The sequence below is a fragment of the Podarcis bocagei genome (genome assembly GCF_964188305.1).
Source record: "Podarcis bocagei genome assembly, chromosome: 17".
Lineage (NCBI taxonomy): Eukaryota > Metazoa > Chordata > Lepidosauria > Squamata > Lacertidae > Podarcis > Podarcis bocagei.
Window position 1 is genome coordinate 2,272,496 of NC_138143.1, and position 17,803 is coordinate 2,290,298.

The 17,803-nt window shown below is 54.0% G+C and overlaps 1 protein-coding gene across 1 annotated transcript in view; it reads left to right on the forward strand.

Annotated features, from left to right (window-relative positions):
- The window catches only part of LOC308577241 (intercellular adhesion molecule 2-like), a gene marked incomplete at its 5' end in the record, with an annotated part of 31,691 nt that continues 13,888 nt past the window's right edge, over nucleotides 1-17,803 (forward strand). The window contains 2 exons of the mRNA XM_081177280.1: nucleotides 1-64; nucleotides 14,941-15,198. Coding sequence (XP_081033406.1) covers nucleotides 1-64; nucleotides 14,941-15,198 — 322 coding nt within the window. The remainder of the gene's footprint in view (nucleotides 65-14,940; nucleotides 15,199-17,803) is intronic.

The following is a 17,803-nucleotide window of genomic DNA, read 5'->3' on the forward strand; positions in this document are numbered from 1 at the left end:
ATGAGACCCTGGAAGCTCTGCATTGACTTTCTGTGGTGTGCTGTGACCCTCACGGCATTTCCAGGTCGGTGCTCCCAAACGGGGACTGTACACTCAGCTCAATCACATTTCAAAGGGCTCCTTCAGAGGAGCTATTTATTCAGCATTTGCAATGATTTGCTTGCACAAAGCTTATTTAGCGGTTATTGATATTCATTCTGATTCGCTGGGAAGTCAAGTTGTATTGCAATGAGCATTTATTCTGATATGCCTGTGGGTTGTTTATAGGGGCCTGTCCACTTTGGGGCATTGTTTAGAGGCTGACCCCCCCCCCCAGTCCACAGCCACACATACAGCGTATGAGGAGCAGCTTAGGTCTTTCCCATCCATAGCAGTAGGCATTCCCTTTTGTGTTTGTCCCTGCCTTCTAATTTGTTGGTTCTGCTATACTATGAAATACAGATGGGGCAGGCACACAGATGGCTGCATGGGCATCATGGCGGGTTAAAAACACACACAAAAAACTCCACACAGCAAATACACAAAAGTGTACAGTCAGGCCATTTCTGGCACACCATTTTTCATGTACTGTATTTTTCCATGTATAACACCCCCCCCCCCGTGTATAACATGACCCCTATTTTGGGGGACTCTAGATAAAGAAATCCCCCATATGCACTATCCGTGTATAAACAACCCCCAATTTAAAACTTGAAAAAATATATACACGGAAAAATACAGTAATTTATGCAAATAGCTGGTTTTGTGCAAATCTGAGGCGTCAAAAGGGAGAAAACTTATAAGGCTATGCTCCATTCAGGAGCACACCAGAAATATTTATGAGCATAGCTGAAAATGAAAGCAATGTGAAAGCAGCGGGCACTGAAGGGAGTAGCAGAAAGTGAAAATTGATTCACCCAAAACACCAAAACAAATCATCTGTGACTCTCTTTAGTTTGGAGCCTCATTTCTGACACGCAGCGTAAATTAACAATGCAGAGTTTTTAAGTGAAAGAATAAGAGCTTTATTGAGTTAAACTTCTTCATAAACAACATGGTTCCAAACAGTTTGACTGAGCTTACATACTGACTCTGCTCACAACTGACTGACTGAAATCTTACTGAGAACACAGAGAGAAAATGGCTGCTACTTATAAGGAGAATGTCCCATGTCAGAGTGACTCCCCAGTTAGCAGGAGGCCCAAATGATTGTGCAGTCCCAGCCCTTCCCAGCCTGCTTGGCTGCTTCTGCTCTCAGGTGTCTATTAAGTAGTGGGTTGACATAGCAGCCGGCACAGCGATTTCTTCAAGTAGCTCTTTATTAAGATAAGCTGGAATAGAACTGACTGCGAACAGCTCAGCCGGCCTGTATTTATAGGCAGCCGGCTGTCAACATTGTAACCACAACAGCTCAGAGTTCCCGCCTAAACTAACTGCCGCGGACCTGAGTGAAAACTACCTACAGACCTGAGTGAAAACTATATACAGTATCCCCCTGTTGGCCCAGGGTGAAACTACACTACATAACACCCCTCCCCACCGAGATAAGGCGTTAGTTACAATCGTAATGGTTTCCTTATATACAGCACTACGCGTAATGGTTCAATTAGGCACAAAAGCATATCGGTTACATTTCCCATACTTAGACCAACAGTGATACCTGTCCAACAACGTAGTCCTTTAAATGAGTTGGGCGCTTGGAAACCCTGCCAGACCGCCGGGGACTGGTAGCCAAGTCCGGAGGGCCACACAGTTCTCGCTGAGGCTGTGGTGCGACCCTAGGTGGCGTTGGAACCAACTCCCCTGGATCCGCTGCTGTGGGTGGAGCCTCCGCAAGTGGAGTGGTCTGAGTCTGTTCTGAGACGGCTTGGTTCGGCTCCACGCTGGCAGTTTGCGAGGGAGGTGTAGGTGGGGCCTCGCCATCTGTACGTGTCTCTTCTGGAGCCGCAAGCGCAGTTGGGGGCACCTCGGTAGTGTCTAAGTCGCCAACCCTGCGCCTAAGCTGGTCTATGTGCCGTCGCCACAAACGTCCGTCTTCGAGTGCCACCTGGTACGAGCGAGGTCCAGTGACTCCCACTACTGTGGCTGGCACCCAAGGAATGTCCCCCACATAGTTCCGGGCAAAGACCTGGTTTCCTGGGACAAATGACCGTGGTGCGTTGGCACAGCCTGGGGGTTCAGCCACGGCAAAGTCTGGGTGTAGCCGGTCGAGCGGTGACCTGAGGCGGCGGCCCATAAGCAGTTCAGCAGGACTCCTCCCTGTGGCCGCATGAGGAGTGATGTGCTGCACGAACAAGTATTCGGCAACCCGCTCATGCCAGTCTCCCCGGTCCAGGCGCGCCAGTGCCTCTTTTGTCGAGCGCACCATTCTTTCCGCTTGCCCGTTGCTGGATGGATGAAAAGGTGCCGTTAGGGCATGGCGGATGCCCAGTCCCAAAAGATACCGCTCAAACGTACCTGACGTGAACTGCGGTCCGTTGTCAGAGACAAGGACATCAGGACACCCATGCGTTGCAAACAGGCCTCGCAGCACCCGGATGACAGCTTCGGTAGTGGTGGAGGGCATCAGGGCGACCTCCAGCCATTTGGAATAGGCGTCCACCACTACCATAAAGGTCCGGCCGTGAAAGGGGCCAGCCAGATCGATGTGCACCCTCGACCAGGGTGTCTTTGGCGTCTCCCAGGTGTGTCCCTTAGCTGCCGGTGGTGCAGGCCTCGACTCTTGGCACGCTTGACAGGCGGATACCCAGGCAGTGATGGCATCGTCCATATTAGGCCACCAGACGTAACACCGAGCCAACGCCTTCATTTTGACAATTCCCGGGTGGCCAACGTGCAGAGCCTCCAGGACGCGCTGACGGAGTCCCTGGGGAATCACGACGCGGTCTCCCCACAGCAGACAGCCGCGATGAGCTGAGAGTTCATGTTGTCTGGTTGCGAAGGGCTGGAACTCCGATGCAAAAGGCCCTTGTGGCCACCCCCTCCACACCCAGTTGAGCACCCGGCTGATGGTGCGATCCTGGGCAGACGCGGAGGCCACAGTGGCAGCCGATACAGGCGCTGCCGGAAGATCCTCAATCAGAAGGAGCAATGAAGCTGGAGCCGGGTCTTCCACAAATGCTGGAAGAGGGCAACGGCTGAGGGCGTCGGCATGGCCCATCGATTTCCCCGGGCGATGGATGAGCCGGTAGTGGTAGGCAGCCAGGAAAACAGTCCATCGCAGCATGCGTGGTGAGAGGACCGGTGGAGTTGGACGATCACCGGCGAGGAGGCCCAGGAGTGGCTTGTGGTCAGTGATGAGGTCAAAAGTCCTGCCATAGAGGTATTCATGGAACCTCTTCACTCCAGCCACAAGTGCCAATGCCTCCTTGTCGAGCTGGCTGTAATTCCGTTCCGTCGGAGATAGTGTCCTGGAAAAGTAGGCGAGCGGTGCTTCTCTTCCATCTGGGAAACGGTGACTAAGGACAGCACCGATGCCAAAAGGTGAGGCGTCGCAGGCAAGGACCAGCGGCCTGGATTCACTGTACTGTACCAGCACACTGTCTGAAGAAAGGAGAGCCTTGACCGCGTTGAAGGCCGCCGTCTCTCGATGACCCCAGGCCCAAGGCGTCTTAGTGCTAAGGAGTCGGTGAAGAGGCTCAGCCACCGTGGCTTTGTGGGGCAGGAACATGTTATAAAAGTTCAGCAGCCCCAGGAATGCCTGCAACTCCGTTTTGTCCTTTGGGGTGGGGGCCTGCTGGATAGCGCGGATCTTGGATGTGGTTGGATGAAGGCCGGAGGCATCGATAAGATAGCCCAGGAACTCTACCTGTGGAACGGCAATCAGGCACTTCTCCCTCTTTACCTTGAGCCCGGCCTCCTGGAACCTGGTCAGCACGGCACGGAGGCGCTCGAACAGCTGCTGGTGTGATTCTGCAGACACCAAGACGTCATCAAAATATGGTACCACGCCCGGAAGCCCTTGCAGGAGACGCTCCATAAGGCTTTGGAAGATGCCAGGAGCCACACTCACCCCGAACTGCAACCGGCGGCAACGGAATGCCCCCCGGTGGGTGACGATCGTCTGGGCTTCAGCAGTGGCATCATCGACTGGCAGTTGTTGATAGGCTTGGGCAAGGTCCAGCTTAGCGAAGACCTTACCCTCACCCAGGGAATGCAGCAGGTGTTGGACAACAGGAACCGGATAAGCGTGCTGCTGAAGTGCCTTGTTGATTGTGCACTTGTAGTCAGCGCAGATTCTCACCGACCCATCTGGCTTGACAGGCGTGACGATGGGGGTTTCCCACTTTGCGTGGTCAACGGGCTCCAAAACTCCTTGGGCGATCAGTTTGTCCAGTTGTTCGTCCACCTTAGCCTTGAGAGCAAAGGGAACCCGGCGTGGCTTAAGCTTGATGGGGGCGACTTGTGGATCAAGGCTAAAGGAGATGGGCGTACCAGTATATTGTCCCAAGGTGCCGTCAAAAACCTCGGCAAAGTCTTTGACCAGACCCTCAGTCTCTGCGTTAGAGATGCAGTTGATGCCGGTGACTTCCAGGCCGAGGGCATCAAACCAGTCTAGCCCTAGGAGGCTTGGCCGCTGACCTTCGACCACCACCAACCGGAGCAGGCCCGAAAAATCCTTGAAGGCGATCCGGAACCGGCCAACGCCTACCACGGGAATGTCGTTTCCCTGGTAGTCTCTCAGGTGTACGCGGTGAGAGTCGAGTTGCCTTTTGGATACTCTGGGTACCAGTCTTTTGATGGTGCTCCATGACACGACGGACAGGGCAGACCCGGTGTCGATCTCCATGTCACATGGAGCTCCTTCAATGAGCACCGTGACGTTCAGCTTGCGTCGCGTAGACGAGTCGGTTTGGCCAATCGTGGTTCCAGACGGGCAGCGGCAGTTGGTGAGAGCGAAACAACTTTCCTTGGCAGACTGGAGTGAAGACTTGAACTTGCGAGTCGATGAAGGGGGGGGTGTCAGACGGAGCCGATCGGCAGACCTTAGCGATGTGGCCCCTTCTGGAACACCTCCTACAGATGGCGTCTCTGAATCGACACTTGGCACGGGAATGGTCGCCTCCGCAGCCAGCACATTCCGGTTGGCCCTTGGACTTCTGTTGGAGCTTCCTGCGCTCCCGCTTTGTCTGGTGCACGTCATCGTCTTCACTGGAGGATGCCTCATCACTGCTGGCCTCTTCATGATGCACCGGAACTGGCCCCCTAGCAAGACGCGGGCTGCTGGACTTGCGGATCTCCTGGGCGGAGCGTTCAGCAGCTTCTGAGGCCACAGCCTCCTCAATGGCTTTCTGTAGCGTGAGGTCTGGCTTGGCTAGGAGACGCCGTTGCAAATGGATGTCCCGGACCCCGCAGACGATTCGATCCATCAGGGCATCGTCTAAGTCTCGGAACTCACAGTGCATTGCAGCCTGTCGCAGGGCGGTGGCGTAGTTGTTGATTGACTCCCCCTCTGCCTGGTTCCGGTGGTAGAACGCATGGCGGGCAGCAATCTTGGACGGCTTTGGTGCGTAGTGGTTGCGGAGCTTCTCTTGGATCGTGTCCCATGGTGTTGCCTGCACTGCTTCAGGCGCAACCAATGCTCGGGCCGTCTCAAACACCTCAGGCCCACAGAGGCTGAGGAATAGGCCCCGCTTCCGATCCACTGATACTGCTGTCAGCTCGTTGGCTTGGAGGTAGCAGTCGAACCGAGCGAGGTAGGAGTCCCATGACTCAGAGGCTGGCGCAAACGGCGGTAGAGGCACAAATGAAGCCATGATTCCGATGCCGGCGTGAAGGGCGATGGATGGAACACAGTGCTCTAGCCAGAACAGTCAGCTCTGAATTGGTTCTGCCCAGTGATTTCGCTCAGTGATTTCGCTCTGTGATTTAGCTCAGTTCAGAGGCTGGCCGCATCTGGCTGTGCTCTGATGTCCATCCAATCCCACCTTCGTCGCCAGTATTAAGTAGTGGGTTGACATAGCAGCCGGCACAGCGATTTCTTCAAGTAGCTCTTTATTAAGATAAGCTGGAATAGAACTGACTGCGAACAGCTCAGCCGGCCTGTATTTATAGGCAGCCGGCTGTCAACATTGTAACCACAACAGCTCAGAGTTCCCGCCTAAACTAACTGCCGCGGACCTGAGTGAAAACTACCTACAGACCTGAGTGAAAACTATATACAGTATCCCCCTGTTGGCCCAGGGTGAAACTACACTACATAACAGTGTCTTTGGCACGTGACAATTTCCCCTGATTTATAGGAAAGACCTGTATCTGGCAAGCATGCACTTACAAGGAAAAGGCACGGAGATGGTGTTGTCTGAGGGGAACATCATGTGAACTCTGAAGACTGTATAGGAACACAAACTGCTTATATGTGTCTGTGTGCGAAGAGACAGTAGATTTGTTGTGCTGGAGCCGCAGAGTGTTTTAATCCATATTAATTGCACAAACCTAATTTCCAGTACAGTGGTACCTCAGCCTACGAACAGTCCTGTTAATGAACTATTCGGGCAATGAACTCCACAAAACCGGAGGTAGGTGTTCTGGCTAGCAAACTTTGCCTCGGAAGCAGAACAGAAGCCAAGCAGTGGAAGGGCACCAGCAGCGGGAGGCCTCAGTAGGAAAAGTGCGCCTTGGTTTAAGAACAATTCGGTTTAAGAATGGACTTCCGGAACAAATTAAGTTTGTAAACTGAGGTACCTCTGTATACACTTGATTTAGTGACCATCTGGAAGTATTTAAAGTGCTGCTGTTAATTTTTCTATATGGTTTGGGACCTTGATACCTATTGTAATTTATTTATAAATATATTTATATAGCAGTACATCATAAAAATATATCACAGTGGTTTACATATCAGGGGGCTGGACCTTGTCCCTTCCAACTATACAATTCAATTAATCTATGAACAATATAAAAGCATAAAACCAAGCAATAAAATCACAAAAAGTTAAAAACAAATTAAACGTTGTCAGGGGTTTAGGAGCAGAGGCACGGGCAAGGGAGGAAACAGAGAGCGAAGGGGAGGAGGCAGAAGAAAAGATGAGTGATGACGACGACCCGAGATCTCCTAGTCTTTCCAGTGAATCAGAGGATTCACAGAAAGGAGCACCAGTGGCCAGGGCAAGGGGGGAGTCAAGGGGGGCACCCCAGGAAGATAGAGCCAGAAGGGACTCAGGAGGGAGCAGCTGGAAATCGGGACCAGCGTCACCGCCAGGAAGCAGGGAAGAGGAAGGGAGCCAGGGGGGAAGCGCTGGCAGCTCACCACAGGAGGGAGGGCATGAGTCAGGAGTGGCCACACCTCCATCGGGGAGCGAAGAAACGGTTAAGAGGAAGGTGGAAGGTTGGGCGCGCGCGCCAAGTTCAAATGCAGAGGAAGGCGGCGCAGTAAGCAGCCCCGAAAGGGAACCAGGTCCTAAAGCCCGGCGCAAGGAGGCAGGAGGGTCCGGGTCAGCGTCAGAAGAATCCCGGAAGGAAGAAGCCCCGGGGGGTAGAGGGACCCAGAGGAGGACAGTCAGGCGGAAAAGGTGGAGCAAGGCTAGGATATTAAGTTGGTGCACAAGGGGCGGAGATTCAGACGGAGCTTCGCCGATCTAGCTACTAGACGTAGAGTTTGCGCGCAGCAGCGTGAGAATGGAAACTGTAATTCAATAAAGACTTTTACTTAATGATCGCTGGCTAGCGTGATCCTCTGTGAGCTAGGATCTTCAAGCAGCTCTGACAGTAAGCTCCGTCTCTCCATTGTGGGCATCTACAGCCTCGAGGAGGGGAGAGAAACAGGTGCCTACTAGCGAGCTCACGAACGGCGGACGACATGACGGCTGAGCAGCAGATAGAGGACCTCAGAAGAGCAGTGGCACAACTGAACGCCGAGGTTCTCGCATCCAGGAAGAGAGAGGAGGAGGCAGCTGCCGCCTGCAGGGATCTCCAGGTCAGGTTAGACGTGCTGACAAAGCAGACCCCCCGGCAGGAGGGAATTGGGTTGGCGAGACGGACAGGCGGGCTGGTCTCTCACTTCGATGGGAACCTGCAACAGTATCCCAACTTTAGAGCCGACGTACTGTGCGCACTGCAACTACTGCATAAAGACTTTAGAGATGAACAAGAGAGAGTGGGGTTCATCATGTCCCATCTGCATGGGGATGCGAAGGCATGGCTACGTAATTTATGGAGAGATAAGGATCCGGCGCTCCAGAATGCGGATGCCTTTATTAAAGCGATGGATGGGTGCTTTTTATCAAGTATTGACGTGGATCTTGCACGGAAGGAGGTGCATGGGCTGAGACAAGGGAGGGCCAGCGTCAGGCAGTATCATGCCCGCTTTTTCGCCTTGGTCAGTGCCCTGGAATGGGACAGAGATTCGGCTCCTGTAAGAGACCTCTTTTGGGAGGGGCTGCACAACTCGATTAAAGATGAGATCGCGAGGGGGGAGAGACCCCGAACCACCCAGGAGGTCGTTCAGAGGGCACTGGCAGTGGGGGTGAGGCTGGAAGGACGTCCGTGGAGCAAGGACGAAGGGCGTGGAGGGCGCGAACCAGCCGGGGGCCCCTCCTTCCTTCCCAGAGAAGCAGCGCGGGCGCAATCCACGCCTCCGCCAGGAGGAGGAGCCGAACCTATGGAGGTTGGAGGTGCAAGGGCTCAGTCAGCAACCAGAGCCCTAGCACCGGCAGCAGTGAAAGCAAAGCCTCCTAGAGGGAACAGGAAGTGTTACGTCTGTGAGGAACCAGGACATATGGCAAAAGAGTGTCCCCAGAGGCCCCACAAGCTCACTGCAGCCTCAGCAATGGTGACTGCAGCAACGCAGCAAGGAGGACCACAGCAGGGAAACGACGCAGTCTGGCTGGAGGAAGAGGCACTGGGGCCCAGCCAGACGTGTTAGTGACGCAGTCCCCAGAGATTTTACAGCCCGTGAACCCCCTCCCGCCCAAACCAGTAGTGAGGCTCACAGCATCTCTCCAGCTGCCCACTGGAATCACCATAGACGTGCCAATCACCATTGACTCAGGCAGCAATGCGGACTTTATAGGGCAGGACTTTGTCGACAGGCACGCTGTGCAGTTGCTGCCGGCCACACTGCCCCTGCAGGTTGTCACGGTGGATGGCAGGGAGCTGCTCGGGGGGCAAGTGGTGAAGCAGACGCCACCAATGGTGATGCGACTTGGGAATCACAGGGAAATCATCAGCTTCAACGTCACTCAACTATCTGACACGCCCGTTGTATTGGGCATGAGTTGGCTGGACAAGCACAGCCCAACGATGGCTTGGTACCAGAGGCAGCTGACCTTCGGCTCTTCCTTTTGTGCTGAACACTGCATCGTGCCCAGGCAGGAAGGAGAGGAAGAGGAGTCACAGCTGCTGCTAGGCACGCTGCAAGCGATTCCCCACAAGTACGCTGAATTTTTGGAAGTTTTCTGCGAGAAGGAGGCAGACAGGCTACCCCCTCACAGACCATATGACTGCAAAATTGACCTGCTGCCGGGGGCGGCGCTGCCTAAAGGGAGACTGTATTCCATGTCAGAGGACGAACTGCAAGAACTCAAGGAGTTCATTGATCATAATTTGCAGCGCGGCTTCATCCGGGAGTCCAGGGCAGTGGGGGGCAGTCCCGTATTCTTTGTTAAGAAGCGGGACACGCCCCAAAAGAGACTCGTAGTGGATTACAGGATTTTGAACAGTGTGACGAGGCCATCGGACTTCCCCATGCCCCGAATTGACGACCTCCTCGCAAAGGTACGGAAGGGCAGAGTATTCACCAAGTTGGACCTGCGGGGGGCGTACAACCTCATTCGCATGCGGGAGGGTGATGAGTGGAAGACAGCCATGTTCACGCCACTGGGGACCTACGAATATAGAGTTATGCCTTTTGGATTGCAAAATGGCTCCCACGTTTTTCAAGCATTTATGCATCACGTGTTGGCGGGACTTCTCTACAAGACGTGCGTCTGTTTCTTAGATGACATCCTGATCTTTTCGGAGTCGCAGCAGGAGCATGACAAACACGTCAAGGAAGTGCTGAGCAGGCTAAAGCAACATAGGCTCTACGCCAAGCTGGAGAAGTGCCAATTTGACGTGCCGGAGGTGGATTTTCTGGGCTACAAGCTGTCTGACAAGGGGCTCGCCATGGACAGCGCCAAGGTTCGAGCGGTGTTGGATTGGAAGAGCCCGCGCAACCGGAAGGAGGTCCAACGGTTTGTCGGCTTTGCGAACTTCTATCGCAAGTTTATCAAGGGCTTCGCGATGCAGACGGCGGCCATCACTGACACGCTTAGCTCCAAGAAAAAGAAGTTCATTTGGACAAAGCAGGCGGAGCAGTCCTTCCAGGCACTCAAGCGTCTCTTCGCGTCGGAAGAGCAGCTGCTTCATGTCAACCCCAGCAAGCCGATGAGGGTGGAGACAGACGCTTCGGACAGAGCCGTGGGGGCGGTCCTGCTGCAAAAAGACCCGCAGGGGGTGTGGCGACCGGGAGCGTTTTACTCCAGGAAGCTCAGCAAGTCCGAGCAGAACTACACCATATGGGACAGGGAGTTGCTGGCCATTCACGCAGCGTTCAAGGCGTGGAGGCACTTTCTGATCGGCGCCAAGCACACGGTGCAGGTTTGCACGGACCACAAGAATCTAGAGCACTGGCGCACGGCACAGTTCCTGAACCAGAGGCAGATACGTTGGGCGGAGTTCTTTGCGAACTTCGACTTCCGAATAGAGTATGTCCCGGGGGACACCAACATCATGGCAGACGCTCTCTCCCGTAAGCCACAGTATCTGGAGGACGCAACACCAGCGGCCGCCATGCACATCTTCGCACCGACAGTGTGGGCGTGCGCCGCGGCGACCGTGGACCTAGAGGCGGTGCGACGAGCGTTGCAGGGGGACTCCTTCGCACAAGCAAAGATGGCAGAGGTGCAAAGGGGCAAGGCAGCGGCCGACGGTTTCCAGCTAAGAGATGGATTGCTCATCCGTAAAGGGGCCATCTACGTGCCGGGAGACGAACTTCGAGCCAAGGTGCTGCAGCAGCTGCACGACGCGCCCACGGCCGGGCACTTTGGCAAGGAGAAGACGGTGGAATTAGTAGCCAGGGATTTCTGGTGGCCTGGAATGAGAGGGGAGGTCGCAGACTACGTGGCGAGGTGTGACACCTGCCAGAGGGCCAAGCCAGTGCACAAACCGCCGGCCGGACTGTTGGAACCGCTGCAAACTCCGGTCGAACCTTGGGAAAGGGTGGCCCTGGACTTTGTCACGGATCTGCCCAGCTCAAGGGGCAAGACGGCAGTGCTGGTGGTGGTGGACCTGTTTTCCAAGATGGCCCATTTCATTCCGTGTGCTAAGGTGGCCACGGCGGAGCAAACCGCCAAACTGTTCATAGACCACGTGTTCAAGGTTCACGGTCTGCCACGGTCTATTCTGTCCGACCGGGGGCGGCAGTTCATCTCGAATTTCTGGCAGAAGCTGATGGGCTTCCTGAACGTCAAGATCAACCTGGCGTCGGCTAGACACCCGCAGACCAACGGGCAAGCGGAGCGGGTCAATGCCATCATGCAGCAGTACCTGAGATGTTATGCAAATCAACAGCCTGCGACGTGGGTGGATTACCTGCCGCTTGCCGAGTTCGCCTACAACAACACGAAGCACGTGTCCACGGGGGTCACGCCGTTCTTCGCCAACAACGGGAGGCACCCCAGAACCTTCCCGGGACTGGAAAGAATGGGGGAGGGGGAGCCGCAGACAGCAGATGCGTTCGCGTCGGAGCTGCAGGAAGTCCACGATCAGCTGAGGCGCCACCTGGAGCTGGCCAAGCACGCATACAAGGTACAAGCAGACAAGCACAGAAGGGTTGGAGAAGAGCTCCACGTGGGAGACTGGGTTTGGTTAGCAGCCCACGCAGTGCCGGCCAGGTCGTTGGCCAAGAAGAAACTAGGGCACAAGCAACTGGGGCCCTACCAAGTCGAAGAGCAGGTCAACCCGGTAGCTTTCAGACTGGCACTTCCGGAGGGTTCCAGAATGCATCCGGTATTCCACAGATCGGTGCTCACTCCCTACAAGGCACCGCACAGGTTCCAGGAACCCGGAACGGCGCCGAGTCCGGCCAGAGACAGAACAGGGCACGCGGGAGTGGCGCAGAAGGAGCGCATCAACGAAGTCACGGAGATTTTGGACTCCAGATGGGGGGAAGAGGGGGTAGAATACTTTCTCGCCAAGGAGGGCACCCCGGCCAGTGCGAACAGCTGGGTGCCGGGCTACGCCTTAGACGAACCTCTGCTCAAAGACGAGTTTCATGCCCTCTTCCCACATAGACCTATGCCAGCAGACTTTTTCGACGACTGGCTTTTCACGCCCACGCTTTCGACCAGCACGTTCCGGGGGTTCGACTCGGACGAGGAACCGACACGAGACGTCCGTTCCCCGGAGGGGTCACCCTCGGGATCCGCCTCAGAACCCTCGTATTGGTGGGACGATAGGCCAGAGGAGCAGTTCCGCAGAAAGTGGCTGGAATGCTCAGGACGAGCAACGCCGCCAGGAGGAAGTGAGGGAGAGACGGACATGGACATTTTCGGGGACGACCCTGGTTTCGAGCACGGCGGCACAGAGATGGAAGCGGAGGTGACCGTCGTCGACGAGAGCAGGGAGGAAGAACCGGAAGACTTCAGATGGAGGCCCGCCACGGGAAGCGACCGATATCCGACGTTCGTCCCTTTGCAACAGCAGCCCCCAGCTCCAGCACCGGAAGGAGGGGAGGGGGAATGGGGGGCTTCGAGGGGGGGATGGATGTCAGGGGTTTAGGAGCAGAGGCACGGGCAAGGGAGGAAACAGAGAGCGAAGGGGAGGAGGCAGAAGAAAAGATGAGTGATGACGACGACCCGAGATCTCCTAGTCTTTCCAGTGAATCAGAGGATTCACAGAAAGGAGCACCAGTGGCCAGGGCAAGGGGGGAGTCAAGGGGGGCACCCCAGGAAGATAGAGCCAGAAGGGACTCAGGAGGGAGCAGCTGGAAATCGGGACCAGCGTCACCGCCAGGAAGCAGGGAAGAGGAAGGGAGCCAGGGGGGAAGCGCTGGCAGCTCACCACAGGAGGGAGGGCATGAGTCAGGAGTGGCCACACCTCCATCGGGGAGCGAAGAAACGGTTAAGAGGAAGGTGGAAGGTTGGGCGCGCGCGCCAAGTTCAAATGCAGAGGAAGGCGGCGCAGTAAGCAGCCCCGAAAGGGAACCAGGTCCTAAAGCCCGGCGCAAGGAGGCAGGAGGGTCCGGGTCAGCGTCAGAAGAATCCCGGAAGGAAGAAGCCCCGGGGGGTAGAGGGACCCAGAGGAGGACAGTCAGGCGGAAAAGGTGGAGCAAGGCTAGGATATTAAGTTGGTGCACAAGGGGCGGAGATTCAGACGGAGCTTCGCCGATCTAGCTACTAGACGTAGAGTTTGCGCGCAGCAGCGTGAGAATGGAAACTGTAATTCAATAAAGACTTTTACTTAATGATCGCTGGCTAGCGTGATCCTCTGTGAGCTAGGATCTTCAAGCAGCTCTGACAAACGTGAAAAGCAGTTAACAATAAGTTGGAAGCAAAAAGCAAATAAAAAGAAACATTAATAGACTATAGTGGGAGATGTACTCTTAATTGCCTGGTGGAACAGAAAGGTTTTCAACAGCTGCTTAACAGTTGGCACAGAAGGCACCCACTGAATCTCTGTTGGCAGCAAGGATGCCACCTTGCCACCACAATTTAAGGGGCTGGTGCCACATGCCATGCACGAGTGATGTCAGCACATCATGCGCATGCCACAGGGTGTGTGAGAGTGGCGTGAGCACGCCAGCAGGCTGCACAATTAAAATCAGCATGTGCAGCGTGTGCACACAGCTGCTGAGGATCCCCCCATGTCTGGTACAGAGTTCCACAGGAGTGGGTGGATAAGATTAAAGGCTTGGTTTCTCATTGTTGTCATATGAGCCTCACCAGCGCAGGGAATGACTAGAGACACTCCTGCAGATGGTCCTGAGGTATCCTGAGCCCAAGTCGTTCAGGGCTTTGTAATCAATACAAGAACCTTGAACATGGCTTGGTATCAGATAGGCAGCCAGTGGCAGCAGTTTCAACAATGGTGTCACATGTTCTCAACCAGAAGCTCCCAACAGCCTTCTGGCCACGGTGTTCAGCACCAGCTGGAGCTTCTGAACTAGATCCAGGGCAACCCCACACAGAGTGCAGGTCAGCAATCTAGCCTCAAGGTTACAAACATGTACTATAGTGAACAGACTTTCCCTGTCTAGGAATGGCTGTCCTTGGCGAACCAGGCAGCTGGTAAAAGGCACTCCTAGCCACAAAGGACTGTTGGGCCTCTAGTGATATCCTGGGCTGCTACACTCTCCCCAAGTTCGCCCATCCCTGGCATACTTTTTTCTGTCTTTTGTCTGTTCCTCTCTTATGGGTTACAGTTTTCTGCTTGACCCGTGCTTTCCAGGCAGGGGTCGGAGCAGTTTTCCCTTTGCCCTGCTCCTTTCCCAGGGAAAACCTGTCCTTTCGTACTAAATTGGAACAAACGCCCATCTGGAGAAAACTTGAGTTGCCATTTGCTCTGACTGAGTGCTAAAGAGTGGTTTTCCCCAGGGGAAAGCAGTGGAGCAAGAGGAACTGTGGACAAGCCCTTACTACCTCCCATGTGCACTCCCTTGCCCCCGCAATTAAGGAGGCCCAGGGCCACACAATGTCAGCACACCGTACGCACATTCCCTGTGGCAGGTATTCATGATGCTTGCAGCATGCTGACATCATTCACGCACGCTATGGGGCGTGCTGATGTCCTGCGGTTTGCGCACGTGATGCAAGGATGCCCTGTGGCATGCATGCATGGCTGCAAATAACTTTGGGGTGTCCTGGCCCCCCCACTCCCCCCTACTCAGTGCCCCTGATTCCCCCAAACATTTCCTCAACATTTATATACCCTCCCCGCTATATTATTGCATTTTCATACAAGTTGTATCTGTTGTGTTTTCAGGGGCTCAGCAGGAGCAGGAATTTCTGAGGATTTGGCCCATAAAGCCTGTGGTGGAATTTGGAGGCTCCATTGTATTAAACTGCAGTGCCAGTTGCAAGAACATTGTCCTGGAGACCAGCTTAAACAATGTTCCAGCAGGGGAGGGTCCTACTTGGAGAGCCTTCAGCCTCACCAACGTCAGCAGCTGGGAACCAAAACCACAGTGTTATGCTACATGTCAAAGTAATACATTTCAGGAAGCAGCCATCACCGTTTACCGTAAGTCATATTTTAGACTGCCTTGGAATAATCATTCAGCTCACCTTGAAGGAAAGTGGAGCTTACTCAGTGGAACACAGGGAGGGGTTTCCTCTGCTTAGAGCCACAGATTCAAATTCAGCAGGAGTCCAGACAAGAAAGTGGTTGAATGTGCACCCCACCGGCAGGGAAGTCTTTCTTTTTCCAACAGCCCTTTGAGAACTGACTGCTTTTATTGAAAGGGCTGGTGCTGGGCTGCTTTTATGGTATGTTTTAAACAGATTTCATATAGTTATATCGTTTTAATTCTACCAATATTCAGTTGTATTTTAATAATGGACTTTTTAATGGTTCTTGTTCTTATCTGTAAGCTGTCATGAGTCCGGTCAAGGAAAATAAGAAATACAGAGTCAGACCTTGGGCCCATCCAGCCCAGCACTGTAACTGAGAGCAGATTCCCCAAGATGCCAGGCAGATATATTAACTGTGCACAAAAGCGTTTGGTTAAAATGAAATGAACACAGGACACAGGAAACTGCCTCCTTGCCAAGTCAGACCATTGGCCCACCGGGCTCCTAGAGTGTATTGTCTGCACTTTCCAGAGTTTCAGGCAGGGGACATTCCCAGCTCCACCTCCGCCAGCCCAGTTTAGCCCTAAAACAACGTTGTGAACTCCCCTGAGATCGGCAGGTGAAGGGCGGTATACCAAACAAACAAAGACAGATGATGATGATAATCCTAAAACAGAAATAGCTTTTAGGAGATGCATGGATTCTGACTTTGTTGAAGGAAAGAATTCCACATTGAAAGACAACCAGTAGGAAAACCTTCCCCTGCAAAGCCCATCCAGTCTGGTTTTGGCACCCATCAAGGAAGTCTGGCTTCAGGGACTTGAAGTGATAACAGTAGTAGATAGGTAGCCGTGTTGGTCTGCCATAGTCAAAATAAAAAAATTCCTTCCAGTAGCACCTTAAAGACCAACTAAGTTAGTTCTTGGTATGAGCTTTCGTGTGCATTCTGAAGAAGTGTGCATGCACACGAAAGCTCATACCAAGAACTAACTTAGTTGGTCTTTAAGGTGCTACTGGAAGGATTTTTTTTATTTTGAAGTGATAACATTTGTGATGGAAGCAAAGAAAGCAAATTTCCATTTCCCCGTTATTTGTGCATGTCAGGCTGCTGTTTTGCATAATTCAGCTGATTATTTTGCAGAATGTACATACAGGAGCTCTGTCTCTTGTGTGCATCCTGAAGGAGTTGGACACTAAATGCCCCACGATCCCTGGATGGAGGGGTGGTGGTGAAGTATGCCTAAACATGACAAGACCAGGAGGCCCTTGATCCATCTTTGCGCTCCTTTCCTCAGGTAGCACAGGTCCAAAAGCCCACAAAAGATCAAAACAAGAGCAAGTCCTCTTCAGTGACTTCTTGCTCCCTTGCGTTCTGCTGAGGTTCTCTCACGACAGCAAGCACAGGGCCCCAGAGTTCGCTCTGGTCCCCGCAGACTTAGTGGATTGGTGACAGCCTCTTTCCAGTTCCTGAGCCCCTTGGTGCCAGAGCAGCCTTACTCCAGGCTATGGGACTCCAGGAGGGACAGGTCCAGTGGACCCGCCTGAGTGGCGCTTCTTGTGCCGGGGCCACAGTAGCCTCTCCACTGGTGGTGGGGGCAGGAGACGCCTCTTGGCAGAGCCCCCTGTCCCTTGCTGCTGGCCGGGGAAGGGACTTCCCTCAGCCAGCCAGCCTCTGTCTCTCTCAACCTCTCCATTTGTCCGGACGGAAGCAGCTCTTCCCGCCTTGCCCGTCTTTGGCCAGGCTGCTGTGCTGGGAGTCTCCCCTTCTTGCTGGAAGGAGACCCAAGGAGATGGTGTCCTCACGGCTTCTACTTCTCCTGGCTCAGCCTTAGCCCTCCGGTTAGCTCCTGTCTGAATGCTCTCCCAAGACACTCCACACTGTCTTCCAGGCTAAGCCAAAAGAAGAAGAAGAAGAGTTTGGATTTGATATCCCGCCTTTCACTCCCCTTCAGGAGTCTCAAAGCGGCTAAAATTCTCCTTTCCCTTCCTCCCCCACAACAAACACTCTGTGAGGTGAGTGGGGCTGAGAGACTTCAGAGAAGTGTGACTGGCCCAAGGTCACCCAGCAGCTGCATGTGGAGGAGCGGAGACGCAAACCCGGTTCCCCAGATTAGGAGTCTACCGCTCTTAACCACTACACCACACTGGCTCTCTCCTTTCTCTCGCTGTAGACAATTTCCACAGAGTGGATGTTACACACATTGGGCAGAATCAACTCAACAACTCTACCTCCCAAAACTGTCCCTGAAAATTCTATCTCTAGCTTTATCTCTATGCATGGGCCTAGCCAAGGGAGGGCAATGGGAAATCAAGGAAAACAAGAGAAATGCTTAACTAACTGACCAAAACCCCGGCTACGCCCAGGTCCCTATCTCTAGCTCAACACTCCCCCAGAAAATGCTCTTTTTATTCTCCCTCCCTCCCCTCTGGCTGGCTATCTTGGTAGCCAATCAGAGAGAGGCTCTCACCCTCTGGTGGAATTCTGAGGGACTGCATGCCCAGACTGCTCTGGCTCTGCTGTCCGTCCCAAGAGGCGAGAGAGGTTGGGATTGGCC